Raw genomic sequence first — 25,998 nt, forward strand, 5'->3', positions numbered from 1 at the left:
TCCTGACTCACCTGATTCATCTGAATCTGACTCGTCTGGACCTGACTGAAATCAGCTGACTCATCTGGGTTTGACTCAATATGTTTGTCTTTTGAGTCAGATCTAATTCATATGACTCAAAAATATGAGTCAGTGGTTTGTTCCCATGAGTCAGGGTGTTTTATTACCTGACTCAAACGAGTCTGAGTCAGGGGTTAGATCTGACTCAGATCGCTAGTCAGATCTGATTCAAAATAAGAAACAAACGGTCTGACATCTGACTCGGACCGAGTCAGATCCAGATCCTGATTTAGTAAAAAACAAACACACTCTAAATCGGACCCATGACATCCGATTCAATAATATTAGACATTATGTCTAACTTGTAATGAGAAAACAATACTTATCCCGAATCTAACATCACAAAAACTAAGAAAAAAATTATCTGGTATCTGATAGACTCCATAACCTTCACCTATAATTGACCAAATATTTGATCGAACTAGCATTTTATCTAGCCGATTAATGCACATAATTTTACTAACCCCAATTTTTACCATTCGGCGAATTACTAATTAGGCTCAAGAGTAGATCCAAACATTTTATCTAGCCGATTAATGCACACAATTTTACTAATCCCAATTTTTACCATTTGGAGAATTACTAACTGGGCTCAAGAGTAGATCCACATAAACAAACAAGTTGTACAACAAAGTTAACCACCAAGCGTCAATTGGCACTAATGGTCCATCATTTTATATCCATCCATTTCCAAGAAAAGTTGACTAGGGACATTTGCCCCACACGAGGAGTCAACCAAATTCGATCATAGCAAGAACAGAGTCCATCCAGTCATAGATAGGGTTCCCTTCACACACTCATTCACTTTCTCTCTCCTCTAAAAAGTCCATCTTTGCTGCTGCTTCTTCTTCTTCTCTCTTCCATCAGTCTCTGAAAAACAGAGGCGGAGTTGCAAGAAGAAGAAGAACCACCACCACCAAAAAACAGAGTGATTAGCAACATCTAATAACTGTTACTAAACATATACACCCAAAACCATACAGTTATTCTTTTTCTTCTGGTACTATATATATTTCTCTGGGAAAGATAGGGTTTTTATTTGAAGAAAAAGGGGAACTGTGATGCCGATGGATGAAGGGGTGTTGGATGATATAATAAAGAGATTATTAGAAGCAAAGAACGGGAAAACAACGAAACAAGTGTTGATTACTGAGGCTGAAATCAGACAGCTTTGTGTTGCTTCTAAAGAGATTTTTATTTCTCAGCCTAATCTTCTTGAACTTGAAGCTCCTATCAAGATTTGTGGTAATAGAAACAAACCCTTTTCTTGTTTTTTTTTTTTGTTTTTACTCTGGTTTTTTCTGTATTTTTGATTGATTGATTTTTAGTTGCTCAGTGTTTAGGTTTTTTTTAATGGATAGTAGAAATGGGGTTTTAAGGCTTTTGGGATGTGTATATTGTTATAATCATATAGATTGGAAAAGGGTTTTACCTAATTGATGAATCTCCAGTGGTTTCATTGGGAAATTTCAACAGTACTGTTTGGGGTTTTGGGAATTTTTCTGATGTGTGTTTGGTGTTTGAGAAAAGTTCTAGCTGGTCTTTTTTGTTGATGTTGTGGAAATCCTGATTTTGTTCTGTGTGTTTGGTGCCTGATTGGGTCACTTGTCTCCTGCCCCTCCAGCCTTTAATTTTGTTTTGTTCTTCTGTACTGCCACCCCCAGCCCCATGTTTTAGTTTAGATTAAAGTGTCTAATTCTGTTGTAGAAAGAGGTATTAATCAGCATAGATATTGCCCCATGTTTTAATTTTTGTGTCGCACTGAAGAATGTAAATAGTGGGAATGTGATTGAAGGTGTTTTCTATTCGGACACGGTGTGGTACCTTATAGTACATGGATGTGAGAACTACTCATTTTTGCTAACTCTGGTGGCAAAATAGCTTAGATTTGATTATGTATCTGGCTTCAGGTTTCCTATTTGTATCTGTATGAAGAGTGCTGTTAGTTTACTAGTTTCCTACGGTTAAGTTCTCCTTCATCCCTTGGTCTCTTTTTATCTTCATTTTACGGCACTTCGAGACCCTTTTTGATCAGTTTGTAAGAGGGGGCACATTGCTCATGTTTCTTTTCTTATCTATATAAAAGTTCTCCTTTTACCGCTCACAAAAAATAAGTTCACCTTCGTGCTTAAATTTTTTCTCTTGATTTTAGGAATTTTAATTTAATGGTTTATTTGAGCAATTTTATAGTACTCACAAATGTTACATAATGAACTAAAATCAGTTTCTATCTTGTTTTGATCCCTTTCAATATATGAAATTCTTGGCAGGTGATATTCATGGTCAATATTCTGATCTTCTCCGGCTGTTTGAATATGGGGGTTTGCCTCCTGAGGCTAACTATCTGTTCCTTGGTGACTATGTTGATCGTGGTAAACAGAGCATAGAAACCATTTGCCTTCTCTTATCGTACAAAATCAAATATCCAGAGAACTTCTTTCTACTCAGAGGCAATCACGAGTGTGCTTCCATCAACCGTATTTATGGGTTTTATGATGAATGTAAGAGGAGGTTTAATGTCCGTCTGTGGAAAGCTTTTACTGATTGCTTTAACTGCTTACCGGTGGCTGCTATCATTGATGAAAAGATCCTTTGTATGCATGGAGGGTTGTCTCCTGATCTGAAACACTTGGATCAGATTAGGAATATTGCTCGCCCTGTGGATGTCCCTGATCAAGGCCTTCTCTGCGATTTGCTCTGGGCTGATCCTGATAAAGACATCCAAGGTTGGGGTGAGAATGACAGAGGTGTATCTTATACGTTCGGACCTGACAAGGTTGCTGAATTCCTTCAGAAACTCGATCTTGATCTCATTTGCCGAGCTCACCAGGTAAACCATTGAAATGCTTATAACTATCTAGCTGTAGTTTGCTCGTATCTCTCTTTGTTTGGTTGATAAGGGCAGGGCGTGATACCTACAGTAGTGGGTTTTATCATGTGTAATCTGATATCTAAGAGGACATGAGTAGATATCGTATGTAGTGAATGGTATGTAAAACTTATCTTATTTCAAACACTCAAGACAAACAGCTCAATGGACAAGATCTCAGCTAATGCTTGCACATTATATCCCTGCAGTTACAACTTTAGGTTGTTGAGTCTCCATGCTTGTTGCCCAGATAGTAGAACTTGTGAAGCTCTTATTTAAATCTTGCATGTCCAGACAGGCACTGCGGATACAATGATGTTGCTGGCTTGCTGCATTTTGAGGACTGTGCTGAATTATTTGGTTGCTCCAAGTCCCAACATGGTTCAGCCACCATGGATGGTTTTATGAAGTGTATCTGTGATTATATCATGCCGTTATTTAATTTTTGCTTTCCCCTTATTCACTCTTACTTGTTGTAAACAGGTCGTGGAAGATGGTTATGAGTTTTTCGCAAAACGACAGTTGGTGACCATATTCTCTGCCCCAAATTATTGTGGGGAGTTTGACAATGCTGGTGCTATGATGAGTGTGGATGACACATTGACGTGTTCGTTTCAAATCCTTAAACCCACTGATAAGAAAGGGAAAGGGTTCGGCAGCATGTCCAGACCCGGAACACCACCTCATAAGGTACATAGTACACGAATCACTCTGCAACACTTGATTTTGAAATTCACTTTTGTATGTGATCTTCATTTAGGATAGGCGAACCATTAAGTTATCAGCAGCTGAATTCACGCTTGATTTTAAAATCCATTTATCTATGTGTGCTTCATTTATCTATTGCATGCTTCATTTTATCTATGTGGATGTGCTTCATTTATATTGATTTATCTTAAGTATGGAAGCATTGGGTTATCAGCAGCTGATGCATTCACACCTTGGTTATTCTGTTAAATCTCTTGAAATATAGCCAAGTCCGGGGCTAACTGCCTGTTGCTTTGTTTCGTGCAGGGGAAGGGATAACGAGGATTGAACAAGCAATAAATGAATGAGAAGAAGTGAAGAACAAAAATGTGTGAGTCCTGTTATTAGGAGGGGTATAATGGATATGCAGAGGGAAAAGCTTGTAGCAAAATTCCGGTGATACTCAAAGGCAAAATACAATGAAAAATAAGTAAATATTTTTGTAATACTCATCCTACCCTCAATAACCTCAACGTACTGAAAGCGATTGAAACAATCTTATCTCTTTTGCCGGCTACGCTTGATTGTGATTACCAATGTTTACTTGTGTCGTTCTTAACGCTTGATACTAGTTCATTGTTTAGCAAAAATGACAACATGAATCTGATTAAATTTTTAAATTTATCCTCTCGGCCCTGTCGAAAAAAGGATCTTGAAAACAGAGATGACAAGAAACATGTTTTCAAGTAACACTAGGAAGAATCGTTTAAATGGATTCTCTTTATTCTTGTGTGCTCTAAGTGCTTGATTCTAACACAATTTTCTCATATCCAATTTCTGATAGAGAACCAGTCTCTGTCTTCCTTTTTGCCACAATGCAAGAATTTGGAGATGGCAGGGAGCTTGATTTCTCCTTTTCCTGTGATGGGGATTGTTACATCTCCTATTACAGGAATAGCAAAAGTAAAACATAGCTGCAATTCATAATCAATAACCCATTCAGTACTTGCGTCTCGTAATAGAGTGATCACAACACTGTATGGCACCTTCACTTCGATCACAAGCAACGTCGACTTCATGGGCGTTAGGGATACTGGATCCTGTATTTTGCCGGAGGCCATAACACTGCAAACATGAACAACCAAAAAATAACCACATGGTCAGGGAGATAACTCCGTCTATTTGCCCGACCTGAAGTGAGCAAAAGGGTTGTATGTGCCCCCAGTTGATAGAGGACAGGAGAAAATAAGAGTAAAAGCAATAAGCCTCACCTTTCTGCACTCTTGAGGATGTAATTAAGCTCACCTATAGGAATAATTGTGATATATGGGTTGCTTACAGAAACCTTTGCAAGTAAAGTGACTGAATCAAAACTGATACTCTTGAGAATTACATCATTTAGTGTTGCTTCTGGTTTCTTTACAAGTATTGCAACCGTCTCTTCCGTAAAATTCACTGGTGTCATGACGATTACTGCTACCTTCTCTTCAACAAAGTTCACAGCTTGCTCTATGAAAGCCATCTCTGTTATCAAAAAATTTCTGATGTCATGAAATGAAGAAAATGGTTCAAGTTAAAAGCTTTTGAGTAAATGAAAACTTACCTATTCACACTACACAATATCTAAATTTACTTGTTGGCCAGCAATCTTTACTTGTCAGTTTGGTATTCTAATTGACTTGTAATTAAAACATGTTTATATGGTCTAATCTTTTTTTAGGGTTTAACTAAGTTTGGTTATCTTCTTTGAAGAGTTGTTGGGAGAAAATTTGTTGAGGAGCAGCATATTTTATTCAAATACAATACAAAGAGGTCAGTTTTTAGACGTCCTCATCCAGAATCAATAAGAACGGCAAAGCCGGTTTGGCAGCTTGTCCAGAACAAGAACGCCACCTCATAAGGTACATAATATACTACAGGAAATGATCGAATGAAATCACCTGACTCTTCTAGATCTGACTCAATGTGTTTGTTTTATGAGTCAGATCTGACTCAAAAATATACGAGTCAGCGGCTTGGTCCCATAAATCAGGAGAATTTTATTCCTCCTAACTGAAAGGGGTTTGAGTCAGGGATGGAGTCTGAGCCAGGTCGCGAATCAAATCTAACTCAAACTAAAAGCGAAACAATCTGACTCGTGCCGAGTCAAGGGTCGAGTCGAATCCGGACGCCGAGCCAGCAAAAAAGAACAAACCCTCCAAGTCTGAGGGATGATGAGGATTGAACAAACAGTTAATGGCTGAGCCGCTGAAGAGAACAAAAAAGTGTGGACTGAAATTAACTCTTTCCATACAAACATGATCCATTGAAATGGATTTTCATTATTATACTTAATTTGAAGAACAAAGAGCAACACAAAGTAAGATTACGTTACAATTTTCTCACATCCAATTTTTGAGAGAGAACCAATCTTTGTCTTCCTTTTTCCCACCATGCAAGACTTCAGAGATGGTAGGGAGTTTGAGTTCTCCTTTTTCTGTGATTGGGATTGTGATATCTCCTATCACTGGAATTTTAAAAGTGAAACAAAGTTGCAATTCATAAGGAATAGCCCATCCGGTGCTCACATCTCGCAGTAGAGTATACACAACACTGTATGGCACTTTCACTTCGATCATAAGCAACGTCAAGCTCATGGGCATCAGCAATCCTGGATCCGGTATTTTCCCCGACGCCATAACACTGCAAATACGCACAACCACAAAATAAACTCACTGGGTGATAACTCTGGCTGATTGCCCTATCTGAAGTGAATTAAAAGAAGAGTAGATGCAATAAGGCCTCACCTGTCACCGCTCTTGAGGATGTAGTTTACTTCACCAATAGGAATAGGTGTGACATATGGATTGCTTAAAGAAACCTTTGCAAGCAACGTAACTGAATCAAAGCTGATACTCTTGACAGTTACATCATGTAGTGTCGCCTCTGGCTTCTTTACAGCTTTTGCTACTATACCTTCGATGAAATTCACCGGTGTCATGAAGGTATGCGTTACCGTCTCTCCAATAAAATTCACAGGCCTCATGATGGTTTGTGTTACCGTCCCTGCAGTCGTGACTGTTTGTGTTACCGTCTCTCCGACAAGATTCACCGGAGTCATGATGGCAACTGTTGCCGTCTCTTCAACAAAGTTGACAGCTTTCCCTAAGAACTCGGCCATTTCTGTCTTCAAAATTTTTCTAATCTCATTGAAATGAGATGCTTGAGATGAAGATTGATAGATTATGGTTGAGTTGCACTTTTGAGTATAAGGACATTTACCTACTCCAACTATGCAATATATATATATTTAGTTGTTGGCAAACTTTACTTGACAGTTTGGTATTCTAATAGATTTGCTTGGAGAAAATTTGTTGAAGGGCAACATATTTTACTCAAATACAAGGGAATCAGGGATCTACGCTTTGGTCGCATAATTTCCAACTTGAATATATAGAGAAAAACGAAAAGGGTCGGTTTTAAACATCCTCGCCGAAAACAACCACTTGACTTCCATGCTATATGTCTGGCATATCAAAGGATGCGATTGTAGACGAAATCTTACAGATGCCATGTTATCTTATAGATGCAAGTTACTGAAAATATGGTTAAAAGAAAAAAGAAAAAAACACATAGGGCATAAATCTAGTTTCTAATAAGAAGAGTAGAATTTGTCAGAGTAGCTAAACATCCGAAACATACAGGTATGTCGGAAACACTTCAAAAGTATGTCCAGAAAATTCGTAGCGGGCCGAGAAATTCAAGTGATTTTATTTTCTGAAAGCTAACATGAGTTAAACACCGGCCAACCACCATGAGTTACATGCATAATCGAAAATTCTACCACAAAATTGGTTAAAAAGACCAAAATCAACAATTCCTAGGTGAATGGACATTTAAATTTTGATACTGTTTAATTGGACAAAAATGTAAAAATAGTAAGGATGTAAACAGTTTCATCCTACCTATTTTCAAATATTTTTTTATTTTTAATTTACATCAGGATGCATCCAGTTTCATCCTTGCTATTTTTTAAGTTTAAGTCAAGATGAATTCAGTTTCATCCTTGCTATTTTTTTGGTGTCCATTTCACCCATACTATTTTTTACTCGTCCATTTGAACCATATTTTAAAAATATTTGGACAAATGACCCATTTTCCGAAATTCTAAGTCCACATTATCTTTAAAATATCATTATATCAGTGAGTTTGAAAAAAAGAAGGATTGTGCTTTGAGATTATGAGAAAGTCATTTTGTAGACGTCAATTACTTCTCTAGCCATTTTTCCAGACCAATTAAAAAATTTTAAATGTTGAAAATAAAGTAATATATGTATAAACTACAACACATTAATTATGATTTAATCGAAATATAATAAATAATTAGTTTTCATTATAAAGATCCGCTTCCATTTTGTTTGAACGCGCGATTGGGGATATGCATTACTTCCCTCAACCATTAGTGTCTGTTAAGGGGTGATTTTTGGGTATGAAAATACTAAAATACCCTTTGGTTAGTTTAAAAACATTATGAAAAGACTATACTACCCTTTCCCCTAAAAGTTAAAATCTAAAAACCAAATTCATTTATCCCCCATTCTCCACAAATTAGTACCGGCACTCTTAGGGTTAGGTTTTGAAAAACAAAATTCTTCCATCTTCTTCTTCATCCGTTCTTCATCGACGATTAATCGTCGATTCAAAAATTTCTTCGTCGATTAACCTACCCGAATCATAACAATGCCTCCACAAAAAAAACCAAATGCCCAATCGAACTCAAAATCGATTGGTGAACAGAAATTAAAACAAAAACTTGCTAAGATTGATCAAGAGCAAGAAGAAAAAGAAGCAGCGGACTCGGACAATCAACCTCTGGCAAACATGGCTTCTGTGAGAAGGTAAGTGATTTTAAACTACTTTATGAGTGTTTAAATCGATTTATAAAAATGGGCTTAGGTTAGAATCGCGAACCTAACTCAAACAGTTGAGTTACAGAGAGTACCTGCATTGAAATATGTATGAATACAATGCCGGTATTGGGTTACGTCATCCAATCTAATATGAATAGAGTGTCGGTATTAAGTTACGGCTTAGATGTTAGAATGAATGCAATGTCGTTTCCAAATCCAGAGTCGCCTGAAACTGAATGTTATGTACCTGCATAAAAATTGGGTTGAATAATATGCCGGTTTTAGGTTACGACATTCCTTAATAATAATTCGGGTATGCCGGTAGTGGACTTAAAAACAGGAACACCTATGAATTTGTCACCAGTACCGGCATAGGTTTTAGGTTGCATTGTATGACGGTACCCAGTTTACGACATGGAATTGATTTATTTCGAGAGTGTCGTTAGTGATCTTTTGGTATCCAGGAGAATTACATATGACCACCGGCATTGTCGATAGTTTCACTGCCGGAACAGTGTACCGGCAAGAGGTATTTTCTAAATTTCTATGTCGGGAGCTATGTACCGGCGTGGTTTGTTTGAGTGAGTCTATGCCGGTACTAAAACTTAAAATGGGTTATCTTATATTCATTTCGTGTGCTTATGATATAGGTCAAAAGCTAAGGGAGCTAACAAAAGAAAAACTAAAGATGTTGTCACTAAGAGAAGAAGGAAGGACGGTCTTGATACTCCTCAGTCTCTGCCTCCTCGAGGGAAAAATGAAGGTCGCAACAAGCATTTGGGGGCTGATACAAGAGGAATGATTTGGGAGAGTGGTGGTGACCGTAGTCGACCTGTAATCCGTGAACCTACTGGAACTGTTGAGGACGATGAACATGATGAAGAGGAAAGTGAGGTGGAAGATGATGAGGTTCATTCGCCGATTCAGGTTAAATAATCGCACATTATTACAAAAATCTAACTACTTATTTCGTCCATAAGATGTCGTTGTTTTTTATATACTTTGACAATTAATTCACCGCTTCATGTTACAATTTTCATTTTTTTTTAAGTTTTGATAGCATAAAATTAAACTAACTTAAAAATCATACTATTAAGTTATGATTTTAACCAAGCAGATGAGTATCAGGGTATTTCTTTTGAATTCCAATCCTATAAATTTGTCTTCAGATTGGGACTCTTTCCATCGAGTATCAAAAGGTAAAAGTTTTAGTGAAAGAAAATTGTCATTAATATTTATCTTATTTTCTCAAAAATTCTCCACAAGTCGTAAAATGGGAGGAAAAACATAGAAATTATTTCGTTGGTGGTGATACTAACGTCTGAAATGTTCGTATGAAAAACTACAACATTCAGTAAAAAATGCTTCGCAAAATGTATGCTGAAATGTGCAATTACTCATCTTGGCGAGACAATGGCTATTTGTCCAATAAAATGTTTGGCAAAATGTATTTTCAGTTGGACTCCTAACACGATCACTACAAAAAGCCAATGTTGTCAGTTTGGTTGTATTATTTCAAATTGCATTACGAAGCACACTACTCAGTAAAGGAAAAATCTATTTGGTAACCACTCACTTATCTTTGGAAGTCAATCGGAGATAATAGTGTTGAGTTTGAGAAAGGATTTTATGTTTAAAATCAACTAAACTCATTTGTAGGGTTTTAGATCTTCGAAGATCTGGATTAACCACCAGATTCGAGTAATGAAGACTGAAAAGATGCGGGTACCCAAATACACCGCAATCTCTTGTTTATCAACCTATAAGTCCTCTGCCGAATGTGATCGTCTATGGACAGAGTTGAGACAATACGATAATTCGGTTCATACTTCGTGTGATTGTCTATGGATATGAGATGGAGACAAGACAACTACAAGATAACTTGTGTGATTGACTACGGATACAAAATCGAGACGATACGACAACAACGTGTGTACTTGACAATAGGTTCGGAAATAACCGAAACTCTATATGATCAGTATCAAGTATTACGGAGTTAACTGAAAAAGCGGGGGTCTAACAACACCACCCAATATTTCTCTTAGCAATCTGTATGGACTAACTCCAATATACTTTTTATGAGAATCAACTAGACGGTCAGACTCAATCAATAAAAACATATATCAAAGAGTTTATATCTCAATATATCGATTTGATCTTTACTTAAGAAAATAGAAATTTGCGAGCCTTTATCAAAGAGAAATAACTTGGACGATACCAAAGACCAATATCCAAGGATCAACCAATATCAATCAACAACCAAAGGTTGAATTACTAATTGATGATCTTAACTCACAACCTGTATTATTTCAATTATATAAAATATAATGCGGAAAAGAAATAACACATACACCAGACGTTTTGTTAAAGAGGAAACCGAAAATGCAGAAAAACCCTGGGACCTATTCCAGATTGAATACACATTGTATTAATCCGCTACAGACACTAGCCTACTACAAGCTAATTTCGGACTGGACTATAGTATAACCCCAATCGGTCTCTCACTGATCCAAGGTACAATTGTACTCCTACGCCTCTGATCCCAGCAGGACACTGCGTACTTGATTCCTTAGCTGATCTCACACACAACCAAGAGTTGCTACAAGCCAAAATCGCAGGCTTGATAACAAAAAAATCTGTCTCACACGGAAAAGTCTATCGAAGGATAAATCTGTCTCCCACAGAAAAACCCTAGTTTTGTTCCGTCTTTTGATAAATCAAGATGAACAGGAACCAATTGATAATCCGGTCTTATATTCCCAAAGAACATCCTAGATTAATCAATCACCTCTCAACACTCCTTCTTGACTACACAAGAGATTTGTCGAGGAATCATAAACAGTGAGACGAAGATGTTTGTGACTTCTTTATCTTGCCTATCGGAGAAGTATCACGTTCTCAAGCCAATTAAAGATTGTACTCGTACGATAGAATATGCAAGATCAGATCACACAACTACGATAAAATAGTATCTGTCTGGCTTCACAATCCCAATGAAGTCTTTAAATCGTTAACCTGATTTCAGAGAACAAAATCAAAGGTTAATGGAGATCGACTCTAGCGGGCGCACTAGTATCACACAGACGTGTGGGGATTAGTTTTGCACAATGCTAGATGTCTCCTTTATATAGCCTTCAAATCAGGGTTTTTTTCTTAGTTACAAAGCAATCCATATTCACCGTTAGATGAAAACCTGATTTAGATTCAAGCTAATATTTCTCAACCGTTAGATCGAAAAACATAGCTTGTCACACACACTTGGGTAAACGTTTACTGGGTTCGTGAAAACCTTGTCAAACGTGTACGTGTATGTTGGTTCAACATAGTAACCCAAAAGGTTAACCATATGAGCATTTCATATTAACCATGTTCTTCTTCACCATAAATAGTTCAATTGACTCAAATGAACTAGTTAGAGAGTTGTTCAATTGCTTTGAGATCTTATGTAACTACACAAGACACAATTGAAACAAAGATGATTCGATTCACAGAATCAGATCATGAACTTATAGCCACGGTTTGCATAAAGCATTCCAAAGTAATTTAAGTTACATGTTCAGAGCACATCTTTAGATCATAACCTCTTAAGTTCACAAACAAGTTCACGGACTTAAGTAAACCGGCGGAGTTTTCCAAACTCAGCAGAAATTCTCGGGAAGATAACTTCCGCCAGTTCGCGGACTGGGTTCGCGGACTAAGCACACAAATGAGTAATTGGAAAATCCCAGAAAAAATTCTCGGTTGAGAACTTCCGACAGTCCGCGGACTTGGCAAGCCAATTCCACAATCCTTCCGATTTCTCTTGATCAAAAAAGTTCGGAAACTTCGGTTCAAGGAATACATGGTTATGTAATCTAAACTCTAATTCCAATCATTGAGACATTCTCAGAGGACGCTATGTAGCCATTATTCACAGAACGATTCATGTCAGAGCAGTTCTCAAAGTAATTCAAACTTTTTATGACTTTCGTCACTAGGTGAAGATAAACTTGATCAAAGTGAAACGCTTTACCAACACACGATTTCGAGAAAAGATAAGCAATGATTACTCAGCTCTAAATATCAAATGTGTATGATCCTGTCTATATAGCATACGACTTTTTGTCTCATAAGAAGTGGGAGATAGAATAGATAGAATTTTGAGTGATAGATAATTTCAAGTCTCCACATACCTTTTTGTTGATGAAGTTCCACGGTTCTTTGTATAGATCCTCGTCGTTGTATGATGAATCGCCATGAAGTCCTTGAGCTCAAATACACTTTTCTATCCTAGTCCGAGACTTAGCTATAATAGACTAGAAATCAAGACTTATAGTTTTGATCACTAACATTGATAAACATGCTTGATATAGCAACGCGTGCGAGGTCGACCGAGATATGCTCTAACATTAACATACTTGTGTATTTTACTTAATTACAATAAAAATTATAATGTGGAAAACAAAGTAAAAGACACATCGAGATTTTGTTAACGAGGAACCACAAATGCAGAAAAACCCCGAGACCTACTCTAGTTTTGAATACTCTCAGAATTAAGCCGCTATACAAAATCAAATACCAACTTCGCATATATAGTTCAGACCAAGCAGACTACCCCTAGCTACTTACTTCCCTCGGTATCCCCGGGCCTTCGACTTCTAGAGTCACCCACGTGAATATTAAGTCCTTTGGATCATATTCCAAACAACAAAGGAAGAATCTGTTTGGTAACCACTTTAATCAATCTTGCTAAAAGATAAGATGAGTCGTTGACAAAGTCTCTTATGTTTAATCTAATAAACTCCTTTGTCTGGTTGGAATAATCTATCCAATAACTACCGAAATAGTCAAGTTTAGATTCGCACTCAATCAATATAGATCTCAAAGCGAAACTATAGAGAATTCCGATCTCACGCATATTATCAATCTGATCTATCATAAGTTGCGTGAGATACGAAAAAAAAGTCTAAGCCGATCAAGGTTTGTGCACTAAATCCACCAGATACGAAAAAAAATAAAAATTATTCATCGTCTTCAAATCTTCTATTGCTTTCAAATACCTACACAACACCATTTGAATCTTCTTGTGATCAATCACACACAGAACAAAGTCTGTTAGCAATGGATTATCACAAGATGTCGTTAGATATAAAAACAGTTCTAAAGATCCCGTCGATACTTTGATATAGTCTGAATGAATTTTATATCAGAAGAGAAGAATAAACAAACTAGGTGGAATCAAAATTTCAACAACCGTTACTCAATCAAATCAAATCGAAAACTAATAACACTGCAATTATCTAGTTTCCCACCAACGGTACTCATAGAGCTTCTTGATCCCACAAAAGTCTTTAAACGAGCGGCCGTGATAGATTTCACCTAAGTAGGATACTTTCCTCCCCGAATAGACGGATCCACTAGAAACAACAAGAAATGAAGTTTGTCTGGCTCTTAGGATAGTTTGATAGAAATGCAAAGGTATTTATAGACCAACGATGTTTGGACACCAAGTAATTTCCAAAACTGAAAATATTCTTAAGATATGCAATGAATTCCCAAATTCGGTTTTCCTATTTCGAGTAAATGTAGTCCAATATTTTCCGAAATCTCTCATATAAAATCTCTAATTAGTAAATTCAAATTACTAATTTTTATTCTGTAGAGCTATCATTAATTGCTGGTAATTAAAGCATACAAAACCAAAAAAATTAATTAAAAGATTCTCACAAGATCATCTTGAGTATCAAGAAATATCTTTGAACAATGAATGATAAGAGTTAATGCTCATGTTCAAAGTATGTTGACATCTTTACACAACAAATCTTAATTCCGAATCTATACAAGGTCATGAAGAAAATATGTAATTCATATAAAACGGATTTGCATCTTGGAATCGGTTGTACCATACTTCCAAACAAGTTTAGAATTGGTTCTAGCAAAATTCCAAGACTACTATGTGATCGGTATTACCATGTCACAATGGTTAGCTGTGATGGTTCCACTAAGTCTACATGGGTTCGTATCGGTTATACCAATCACATGGATCGGTTCTACTTAAACATGGCACCTAATTGTGATCGATCATACCAGTCACTAGGATCGGTCATACCAATTATAAGGATCAGTCACAAAACCTCTTATGATCGTCCACACCAATTACCAGAATCGATCACACCAATTACAGGGATCAATTATACCATCTCATGGTGATTACTTAGGATCGATTACACCAATTACCAGAATCAGTCATACCAAATCTTAAGTCTAGGTATTGGGATCGGTTATACCAAGATACATAACCTGAGTTAAGATCGGTTCTACGAAGTCATACATATTGGTCATCCAAAGAATGTATAATGAATAACCGGACCAATATACCTATTGATTTATCTTTCAATCCATGAAACAAGTTCACAAACTTATTTCCTTTAAGAAAATGTAAAACATCGTTCCTAGGATGAAATCTTCACCATATACCCGTACACATAATCATAAAACTATATACAAGATTATGTCGATGTTATGTTCAAAAGATAAGCGTTATACTCCGTAATATAAATCCTTAATACTATGACCATACTATTAGGATCATTTCTATCCACTAGAGTATTATTTATATAAATATTCTCATGTTATGTTTTCAATATAACACGAATTGAAAGATAAGTTAGGAATGGAAACAAGTTCAAGTCAATTTTACTAACCTCAAGTGGAAGGATGATGTCGTCGTTGTAGTCGTTACTTCTTCTTATTCCTCACGTCTTCGGAGTAATACTTGTATGTCTCAACATTCCTAGACTTTCTAGTCAAAGCTGAACAAAGTTGACTCTAATATTTAATCAAGCGACTCTAGATGAGTTTTGATACTAAAATATGACAATCAAACTTGATATACTAACGCTTGGTGGGTTCAATCGAGCTATGCTCTAACAAAGACTATCACCAAATGATAACTTGTCGATCTAAATAACACTAGTAATAACAAGTCTATCAGTTGATCAATTTTTTTGCACAAAGCAAATCACAAAGATTCAAAACGAATAAGAAAAACCTTTTTCTTCAATTTTCAATAGTATTTTGTACATGAACAATAACAAACTTGATTTTTAACTTGTGATCGACCACGCATAACACCTATTCTGATAATAATGGATGATCACAACTCAATGTTAAACTATAAAAAAGACAATAAAGTATTTATAATTCTTGTTTACAGGAAGGGATGATATATGCTCTAAGAAAACGTGACTTTTATCCCTTATTTCATGTGAAATCTTTTACATAGCAAGTAATGTCTCTTTATGTTGTTCCCAATGACAATTCGTTGAAACTGTGACGCTGATTACTCCCCCAGCCCTTTTCCCAATCCAATTAAAAAATATCAAATGTTGAAAATAAAATAATATATATACAAACTATAACATATTAATTATGATGGAATCAAAATGTAATTAATAATTTGTTTTTATTATAAAGATTTACTTCGATTTCTATTTGAAGTAATAGTCGTAGAAGTTATCCCAATACAATGACTCATCTGTTTTGTTTCTAATGGTGATATGCAATAAATAATTGCTCTTTATTACAAAAATCAAACTCCTTATTTCGGCCATAAGTTGTTTTTCTTTCTATACTTTAAAATTTAATTCACAGAATCAGGGTACAATTTTTATTTTTTAAAGTTTTGATAGCATGAAATTAAATTTCCTCAAAATAGTACTATTTAGCTATGATTTTAACCAAACAGATAAGTATCAGTGCATTTTATTTTGAATTCCAATCCTAAAAAATTAGTTGTCAGATGGGGACTATTTCCATCGAAGTACCGAAAGGTAAAAGTTTTAGTGAGAGATAATTGTCATTAGTATTTATCTAGTTTTCTTAAAAATTCTCCGTAAGTCGTAAAATGGATAGAAAAAATTTAAAAATTATTTGTTTGGTGGTGATACTAATGTTTGGAATGTTCGTAGGAAACACTTCAGCATTCGGTAAAAAATGCTTCGCAAAGTGTATGCTGAAATGTGCAATTTCTCATTTTGGCGCGACAATTGTCATTTGTCCAGTAAAATGTACGGAAAAATGTGTTTTCAGTTTGACTCCTAACACGATCATTACTAAAAATCAATACTGCCAGTTTGGCTGTGCTATTTCAAATTGCATTACGAAGAACACTACTCAAGATATGCGTGGAGATGAACTTGAACATTGCGTTAACACTGATTGCGGTACCAAGTGCTTTAACTAAACAATACGCTTTCTTGATATTTATTCAATATAATGAATAAAAGAATCTACATGATACGAATTCTTAATAAAATTTATGAGATTGTTATTTGGAATTTATGTTTCTAGTTGTCATTTTACCATCTATTAAGAACCATTCAATAAAACTATAGTTTAATATATTTTATCTACTCTGCCTGTTTTATGCTGTAGCGGAATTTGAATCGGACTGGATGTACGAATTAATGATCCTTCTTATCGTTGGTTTCTATAATAAGAGATAATTAACTTATAAATGAGACACTAAAGTATTTATAATTCTTGTTTACCAGGTAGGGATGATATATGCTCTAAGAAAATGTGACTTTTATCCCTTCTTTCACGTGGAATCTTGTTCATGGCAAGTAATGTCTCTTTACGTTGTTCCCAAAGACAATTTTTTGAAAATGTGACCCCAATTACTTCTCCATCCTTTTTCCAATCCATTTAAAAAATATCAAATGTTGAAAATAAAATAATATATGTACAAACTATAACACATTGATTAGGATGGAATCGAAATGTAATTAATAATTTGTTTTTATTATAAATATTTACTTCGATATCTATTTGAAGTAATAGTCATAAAACTTATCCCAATACAATGACTCATCCATTTTGTTTCTAAAAGTGATATGATATAAATAATCGTTCTTTGTTACAAAAATCTAACTCTTTATTTCGTTCGTAAGTTGTTTTTTTATTTCTTTACTTTGAAATTTAATTCACCGAATCAGGGAACAATTTTTATTTTTTAAAGTTTTGATAGCATAGAATTAAATTTCCTCAAAAATCATACTATTTAGTTTGATTTTAACCAAACAGACAAGTATCAGTGCATTTTCTTTTGAATTGTAATCCTATAAATTAGTTGTCAGATGGGGACTCTTTCTATCGAAGTATCGAAAAGTAAAGTTTTAGTGAGAGAAAATTGTCATTAGTATTTATCTAGTTTTCTTAAAAATTCTTTGCAAGTCGTAAAATGGAAGGAAAAAACATAAAAATTATTTGTTTGGTGGTGATACTAATGTTTGAAATGTTCGTAAGAAAACTACAGTATTCAGTAAAAAATCGCAAAATGTATACTGAAATGTGCAATTACTCATATTGTCACGGAAATTGTCATTTGTACAGTAAAGTGTACAACAAAATGTGTTTTCAGTTGGACTCCTAACACGATCATTGCAAAAAATCAATACTGCCAGTTTAGTTGTTCTATTTCAAATTGCATTACGAAGAACATTACTTAAGACACGCATGGAGATGAAGTTGAATATTACGTTAATAGTGATTGCGGTACCAAGTGCTTCAACTAGACACTATTAAGAACCTTTCAATAAAATCATAATTTAATACATTTTTTCTACTCTGCTTATTTTATGTTATAGCGGAATCAGAATCGGATTTGACGTCTGAATTAATGATCCTTCTTATCATTGGTTTCCATAATAAGATATAATTAACTTTTAAATCTTGTTTATAGGTAGGGATGATATATGCTCTAATAAAATGTGACTTATACCGCTTTTTTCATGTGGAATATTGTTCATAGTAAGTCATATGTCTCTTTATGTTGTTCCCAACGAGAATTTGTTGAATTTGGTGATAGCTCATTGAAAATTGAAGGTACACCTCTTTTGAAATTGAAAATGAAGTTTATGAAAATGAGACATAGCTGATGACTAAAAGTTTGTTACCTAATTACAAAATTTTAAGTCAATCACTCGATATATAAAAAACCTGGCGAGATTGGGCTATACAAAGATTAATTGGGGTATACCCATTTTATTCCCATCCAAACTAGTGTGCTAAGGGGTGTCTAAAAGGTGTTAAAAGACCAAATTTCCCATACTATTAATACAATAAAACAACCATGCCGACGAAAACTTATTCAAAAAAATTTCAAAATCTTTCTTTAAAACTCTAACTATACATGATGAAATCAAAAAAAGAAAAAAAACAAAAAAAAAAAAAGACGAAACAAAACGAATCAAAAGTCGGCAGAGTATTTTTTTTGTCGACCTTGCTGACTATATTTACAGGGTATAAGGTTGAATACCATTACGAATTTTGATCTCTGAAATTAGCATTTACAGGGTCTTCACGGTATCCATCTTTATACCTTTCCGACTAATCATGCATTTCAAAACACCTTTCTTAGTATGTCAAAATTCCTATAGTCGGCAGGGTATTTTTTTGTCGACCTTGCCGACTTTTCATACTTTCAGAATTGAAAATGTTGATTCCTTCTATAATTTTGAGCATAAAATCATGCAACAACTTTGCAATCCTGTTTGGCTAGTGTGGTTTTATTTCCGTTACAAAAAAGAAATCTCAAAAAAGAAAAATTTCTAAACAAATCATAATGCATAATCCATGAGTTCAATCCAAATAATACCTAAATTGAGAATTTTAATTCAACTATTTAACTAACTAAATTAACTAAACTAAACACATTATTAGTGTTAATTAAACAAGGATAGATTAGGCATTTTGAAAATAACTGGTTACGGAGTGTCCTGTTTTACTTCATAATGACCTGGGTTTTGTCTTATTAGGTATATCCCAATTAATCTGGGTATACCCCAATTTGGCCAGGAGAAAAAAGCTGATTTTAATTTTATTTTAAATAGATTTGTTTATTTTCTCAACATTTTTTGTACAAAAAAAATATTTTCGAGTATCGAAAAAGGTAAAGAATATATATATATATATATATATATATTTCAATTCAAAACAGAACAATTAAAATCTTAGTTAGATAGTTGATTGTGTTGAAAAGAGGATGATCTTATTTATTTTGTTACCAGAAAGAAAAAAATTTGCCTAATTTTTATTTAAGGTATTATTTGTATGGACTTGACTTTAGCGAAGCCATATTTATGTTGTAAGAATTTATATAAAATTATTAGGGATTGTAATCTAGATCAAGGTTTTATCAACGTGTCATGATTTTATTCATATGGTCAATGAATGTGAGGTTATTATTGAAATAATGAGGGCACCAAGTACACCAAAATATTTTCGACATCAAATATAACTCTGATACCTTGTGCGATCTAATACAAACAAAGACTATCAAGAAAATGACGATAACAAGGTATAGACTTGGTAAATAATTATTAGTTCGATACCGAACCTTAACTATATGGATCAACCCAAGTGTTTGGGATTAACGGACAATGTATTTACAATTAATTATAAATAAAACTATAATTATAATTGCGGAAAGTAAAAGTAAAGACACAACAAGATTTTTTTAACGGGGAAAACCAAAAATGCAAAAAAACCCATGGACCTAGTCCAGTTTTGAATAGTCTCAGAATTAAGACGCTATACAAAGACACTACCAACTTCACATAATTGAGACCAAGTAAACTACCCATAGTTACCTAGTTTTCTAAGTATCCCTACGCCTAAATCCAATCTGACCGACACACGTGAATCCTAAGATAGAGTCCACTATTTTAAGTTGTTTCAGTCTCTATGAAGACTGAAAGCAATCAACCATTCCAATCATTTTCCAAACAGTAAAGAAATAATATATTTGGTAACCACTCTCCTATCTCTGGAAATCAATTAGAGATAATTGTGTTTAGTGCGAAAAACAAATTGTTTAAAATCAATTAAACTCATTTGTTGGGTTTTAGATCTTCCAAGATCTGGATTAACCAGATCGAGTCAAACAAAATTACCCGATTCGAATACTGAAGACTACCACCGAATGATAGCTCGTCGATCTAAATACCACTAATAATATCAATTCTATCAAAAGATAAACTAGATCTAGACGAATCCCAACTGATCCAGTTTTGGCACCAAACAAATCACAAAAATTCAAAATGAATAAGAAAAAACTTTTTGTCTTCAATAGTATTCTGTACCTGCACAATAAAAAACTTGATTCCTAACTTGTGATCGACCATGCATATCACCTATTATGTTAACAATGGATGATCACAAGTCAATGTTAAACTCTTGATCTAGTTTTAGTGACCTTATGTCAGAAGGGAAGGCTCCCAAGAAGAATCAAACAAGGTGCAAATCAAGAGCTAACCAGCCATTAGTCATTCAAATCAATAATCGGAAAGAAAAATAACAATGTAATTCAAGTTTCCCACCAATTGTACTAGTAGACGCTTCTTGTTCCCAAATAAGTACTAAAACTAGTGGATGTAAGAGATTCCTCATAATTAGGTTACCCTCCTCTCCAACATAGTATAGAATTATTAGTCGTCTACACCAGAAATAACAAAGAAGAAGTTTTCATGGATGAGAATAAGTTTGTAACAAACTTCAATATTTATAGACCAAGGTAGTTTGGACACCAAGGAATTTCCAAAATCGGAAATATTCTTAAGAGATGCAGTAAAGCACCTAAATTCATTTGTATCTAATTCCAACCAATGTCCAACTTTATAACCGAAATCTTCATGGATAACTAAATATTATCTAGTATTTAACTATTTTATCTTTTCATAGATATGTTTTGATTGCTGGTAAAACAAAACGTATTATTTCGATAATCTCAAAAAGATTCTCTACTATTTTGGTTTGGGATCTCACCTCGAGTATCAAAGAATATCTTCGAGCATTTAATTAAGAATTAAGATTTTAGCATATGTTCAAATTACTCATTATGTCGACATCTTGAACTTAACTATTTTTCAAACCCCATTTCCAAATCACACAATCCCTGGAGTGTACGTGACTTGGAGAAATCATCTTTACCTACTGGGGCCAGTTCTACCATGACTCCCAATACAGGCAAGGCTTATGCTTTGAGATTATGAAAGTGATTTTGTAGACGCAGATTACTTCTCCAGTCCTTTTTCCAATCCAATTAAAAAACATCAAATTATGAAAATAAAATAACATATGTACAAAAGATAACACATTGTTTAGGATGGAATCGAAATGTAATTAATAATTTCTTTTTATTATAAATATTTACTTCGATATATTAGAAGTAATAGTCATAGAAGCCATCCCTATACAATGATTCATCCATTTTGTTTCTAATAGTGATATGCTATAAAAAATTGCTTTTTTATTACAAAAATCTAACTCATTATTCCATAAGATGTTGTTGTTTTTTCCATACTTTGAAAACTAATTCACCGAATCAGGGTATAATTTTTATTTTTTAAAGTTTTGATAGCATGGAATTAAATTTCCTCAAAAATCGTACTATTCAATTATGATTTTAACCAAACAAATAAGTATCAGTGCATTTTATTTTGAATTCCAATCCTATAAATTAGTTGTTAGATGGGGACTCTTTCCATCAAAGTATCGAAAGGTAAAAGTTTTAGTGAGAGAAAATTATCATAATTTATCTAGTTTTCTTAAAAATTCACCGCAAAATGGAAGGAAAAAACATAAAAATTATTTGTTTGGTGGTGATACTAATGTTTGGAATGTTCGTAGGAAACACTACAGCATTCGGTAAAAAATGCTTCGGAAAATGTATGCTGAAATGTGCAATTACTCATCTTGGCGCGGAAATCGTCATTTGTCCTGTAAAATGCACGTCAAAATGTGTTTTCAGTTTGACTCCTAATACGATCATCACTAAAAATCAATATTTCCAGTTTGGTTGTGCTATTTCAAATTGCATTACGAAGAACACTACTCAAGATACGCATGGAGATGAACTTGAATATTGCGTTAACACTGATTGCGGTACCAAGTGCTTCAACTAAACAATACACTTTCTTGACAGTTATGCTTTAATAAAAAAAACTACACGATACAAATTCTCACTAAAATTTATGAGATTGTAATTTGGAATTTATGTTTGTAATTCTCATTTTACCATCTATTAAGAACCTTTTAACAAAATCATAATTTAATATATTTTGTCTACTTTGCTTATTTTATGCTATAGAGGAAACAAAATCGCATTTGACGTCCGAATGAATGATCCTTCTTATCATTGGTTTCTATAATAATATATAATTAACTTTTAAATAAATGAGACACTGAATTATTTAAAATCTTGTTTATAGGTAGGGATAATATATGTTCTAATAAAATGTGACTTATTCCATTCTTTCATGTGGAATATTGGTGATAGCAAGTAATATGTCTCTTTATATTGTTCCCAATGACAATTTGTTGAATTTGGTGATAGTTCATTGGAAATTGAAGGTACACCTCTTTTGAAATTGAAAATGAAATTTATGAAAATGAGACATAGTTGATGACTAAAAGTTTGTTGCCTAATTACTAAAAATTGAAAATAAAGTTTATCAAAATGAGACATAGTCGATGATTAAAAGTTTGTTGCCTAATTACTAAAATTTAAGTCAATCACTCGATATATAAAAAAGCATATTTAAATTTTATTTTGAATAGATTTTTTAATTTTTTCAACAACTTTTGTATAAAAAACAATAATTCCGCGTATTGGAAAAGGTAAAGAATATATATTTCAAATCAAAACAAAATAATTAAAAATCTTAGTTAGATAGTTGATCGTGAGGAAAAGAGGATAACCTTATTTATTTTGTTACTGGAAAGAAAACAATTATCCTAATATCTATTTAAGGGTATTATTTGTAGCCTAATATCTATTTAAGCGAAGCCATATTTATGTTGTAAGATTTTTTATAAAATTGTCAGGGATTGTAATCTAGATCAAAGTTGTATCAATGTGTCATGATTTTTTTCATGGTCAATGAATGTGAGGTTATTATTAAAAAGACGAGGTCACCAAGTACACCAAAATATTTTCGATATCAACTATAATTTTGATACCTTGTGTGATCTAATATAAACAAAGACTATCAAGAAAATGACGATAACAAAGTATAGACTTGGTAAATAATTCTTAGTTCGGTACCGGACCTTAACTATATGGATCAACCCAAGTGTTTGGGATTAACAGACAATGTATTTACAATTAATTATAAATAAAATAATAATTATAATTGCGGAAAGTAAAATTAAAATCACAACAAGATTTTGTTAACGAGGAAAACCACAAATGCAGAAAAACCCCAAGACCTAGTCCAGTTTTGAATAGCCTCAGAATTAAGACGCTATACAAAGACACTACCAACTTCATCTAGTTGAGACCAAGTAAACTATCCCTAATTGCCTAGTTTTTTAAGTATTCCTTCGCCTAAATCCAATCAGATCAACATACGTGAATTCTAAGATAGAGTCCACTATCTCTGAAAATTCATTTGCTATACAAAGACACTCAACCCTTTCGATCGTTTTCGAAACAGTAAAAGACTAATCTATTTGTTAACCACTCTCTTATCTATGGAGATCCATTTAGAGATAGTTTTGTTGAGTGTGACAAAGGATTTTTTGTTTAAAATCAATTAAACTCATTTGACGGTTTTACATCTTCCAAGATCTGGATTAACCAGATCGAGTCAAACAGAACTATCAGATTTGAATCCTGAAGACTACCACCAAATCATATCTTGTCGATCTAAATACCACGAGTAATAACAAGTCTATCATACAATAACCTCGATCTAGTCGGATCCCAGCTGATCAAGTTTTTTCACGATGCAAAATCACAAAGATTTAAAACGAATAAGAAAAATCTTTTTGTCTTCAATCTTCAATAGTCTTATGTACCTGAACAATAACAAACTTGATTCTTAACTTGTGATCGACCATGCATAATACCTATTCTGTTAACAATGGATGATTGCAAGTCAATGTTAAACTCTTGATCTAGTTTGAGTGACCTTATGTTAGAAGAGAAGGCTCCCAAGAAGAATCAAACTAGGTGCAAATCAAGAGTTAACCACCATTAGTCAATGAAATCAATAATTGAAAACTAAAATAACAATATAATTCTAATGTTCCACCAACTGTACTAGTAGACGCTTCTTGATACCAAATAATACTTTAAACTAACGGATGTATGAGATTCCTCTCAATTAGGTTACTCTCCTCTCCAATATAGTATTACAAGAATTATATTAGTCGGCTACACCAAAGACGAAAAAGAAGAAGTTTTCCAGGATTAGAATAAGTTTGTAAGAAGAACAAACTTCAATATCTATAGACCAAGGAATTTTCAAAACTGGAAATATTCTTAAGATATGCAATAAAGCACCTAAATTCGATTTTATCTAATTCCAACCAATATCCAAATGTGTAACTGAAATCTTCATGGATAACTAAATATTAGTTAGAATTTAACTAATATATCTTTCGAGAGATATTTTTAATTGCAAGTAAAACAAAACATATTATGACTCCCAATACAAGTAGGATTGTGCTTTGATATTATGAAAGTGATTTTGTAGACGCCAATTACTTCTCCATCCCTTTTTCCAATCCAATTAAAAAATATCAAATGTTGAAAGTAAAATAATATATGAACAAACTATAACACATTGATTAGGATGGAATCAAAATGTAATTAATAATTATTTTTTATTATAAAGATTTACTTATATATTTATTTGAAGTAATAGTCATAGAAGTTATCCCAATACGATGACTAATCCATTTTTTTCCTAATAGTGATATGCTATAAATAATTGCTCTTTATTAAAAAAACTATGACTCCTTATTCTGTCCATAAAAGGTATTGTTGTTTTTATTGTACTTTGAAAATTAATTCATCGAATCATGGTACAATTTTTATTTTTTAAACATTTTGATAGCATGAAATTAAATTTCCTCATTCATACTACTTAGTTATGATTTTAACCAAACAATTAAGTATTAGTGCCCTTTCTTTTGTATTCCAATCCTATAAATTAGTTGCCAGATGGGGACTCTTTCCATCGAAATATCAAAAGGTGAAAGTTTTAGTGCAAGAAAATTGTCATTAATATTTATCTAGTTTTCTTAAAAATTCTGCAAGTAGTAAAATGGAAGGAAAAAACATAAAAATTATTTGTTTGGTGGTGATACTAATGTTTGGAAAGTTCGCAGGAAACACTACAACATTTGGTAGAAAATGCTTCGCAAAATGTATGCTGAAATGTGCAATTACTCATTTTGGCGCGCAAATCGTCATTTGTCTAGTAAAATGCACGGCATAATGTATTTTCAGTTGGACTCCTAACACGATCACTACTAAAAATCAATACTGCCAGTTTGGTTGTGCTATGTCAAATTGCATTACGAAGCACACTACTCAAGATACGCGTGGAGATGGAGTTAAATATTGCGTTAACATTGATTGCGGTACCAAGTGCTTCAACTAAATAATACGCTTTCTTGATACTTATGAAATACAATGAATAAAAAAACCGTATGATACGA

At 33.7% G+C, this 25,998-nt stretch overlaps 3 protein-coding genes across 5 annotated transcripts; 1 reads left to right on the plus strand and 2 right to left on the minus strand.

Annotated features, from left to right (window-relative positions):
* Positions 1–832: 832 nt before the first annotated feature.
* On the plus strand, positions 833–4,304 carry LOC113322306 (serine/threonine-protein phosphatase PP1). Of its 2 annotated transcripts, XM_026570375.1 has the most exons (4): positions 840–1,305; positions 2,331–2,890; positions 3,413–3,619; positions 3,944–4,304. In XM_026570375.1, exons 1-4 carry the CDS (start codon positions 1,122–1,124, stop codon positions 3,953–3,955), a joined length of 963 nt encoding a protein of 320 aa, XP_026426160.1. In that variant the 5' UTR covers positions 840–1,121; the 3' UTR covers positions 3,956–4,304. The 2 variants fall into 2 exon arrangements, with proteins under 2 accessions (XP_026426161.1, XP_026426160.1); XM_026570376.1 differs by lacking the exons at positions 3,413–3,619; positions 3,944–4,304 and adding an exon at positions 3,224–3,398 and having other exon boundaries at positions 833–1,305.
* An 86-nt stretch (positions 4,305–4,390) lies between these two features.
* On the minus strand, positions 4,391–5,675 carry LOC113322308 (desiccation protectant protein Lea14 homolog). Of its 2 annotated transcripts, none has more exons than XM_026570379.1 (3): positions 5,557–5,675; positions 4,888–5,140; positions 4,391–4,741 (listed from the first exon to the last, which is right to left on the minus strand). In XM_026570379.1, exons 2-3 carry the CDS (start codon positions 5,136–5,138, stop codon positions 4,441–4,443), a joined length of 552 nt encoding a protein of 183 aa, XP_026426164.1. In that variant the 5' UTR covers positions 5,139–5,140; positions 5,557–5,675; the 3' UTR covers positions 4,391–4,440. The 2 variants fall into 2 exon arrangements, with proteins under 2 accessions (XP_026426164.1, XP_026426163.1); XM_026570378.1 differs by lacking the exon at positions 5,557–5,675 and adding an exon at positions 5,220–5,270.
* Positions 5,676–5,869: 194 nt separating this feature from the next.
* LOC113322307 (desiccation protectant protein Lea14 homolog) lies at positions 5,870–6,873 on the minus strand. The gene is made up of 2 exons (XM_026570377.1): positions 6,403–6,873; positions 5,870–6,298 (listed from the first exon to the last, which is right to left on the minus strand). Exons 1-2 carry the CDS (start codon positions 6,774–6,776, stop codon positions 5,998–6,000), a joined length of 675 nt encoding a protein of 224 aa, XP_026426162.1. The 5' UTR covers positions 6,777–6,873; the 3' UTR covers positions 5,870–5,997.
* Between the last annotated feature and the right edge of the window lie 19,125 nt (positions 6,874–25,998).

This window comes from Papaver somniferum, chromosome 11 (assembly GCF_003573695.1).
Source record: "Papaver somniferum cultivar HN1 chromosome 11, ASM357369v1, whole genome shotgun sequence".
Taxonomy (NCBI): domain Eukaryota; kingdom Viridiplantae; phylum Streptophyta; class Magnoliopsida; order Ranunculales; family Papaveraceae; genus Papaver; species Papaver somniferum.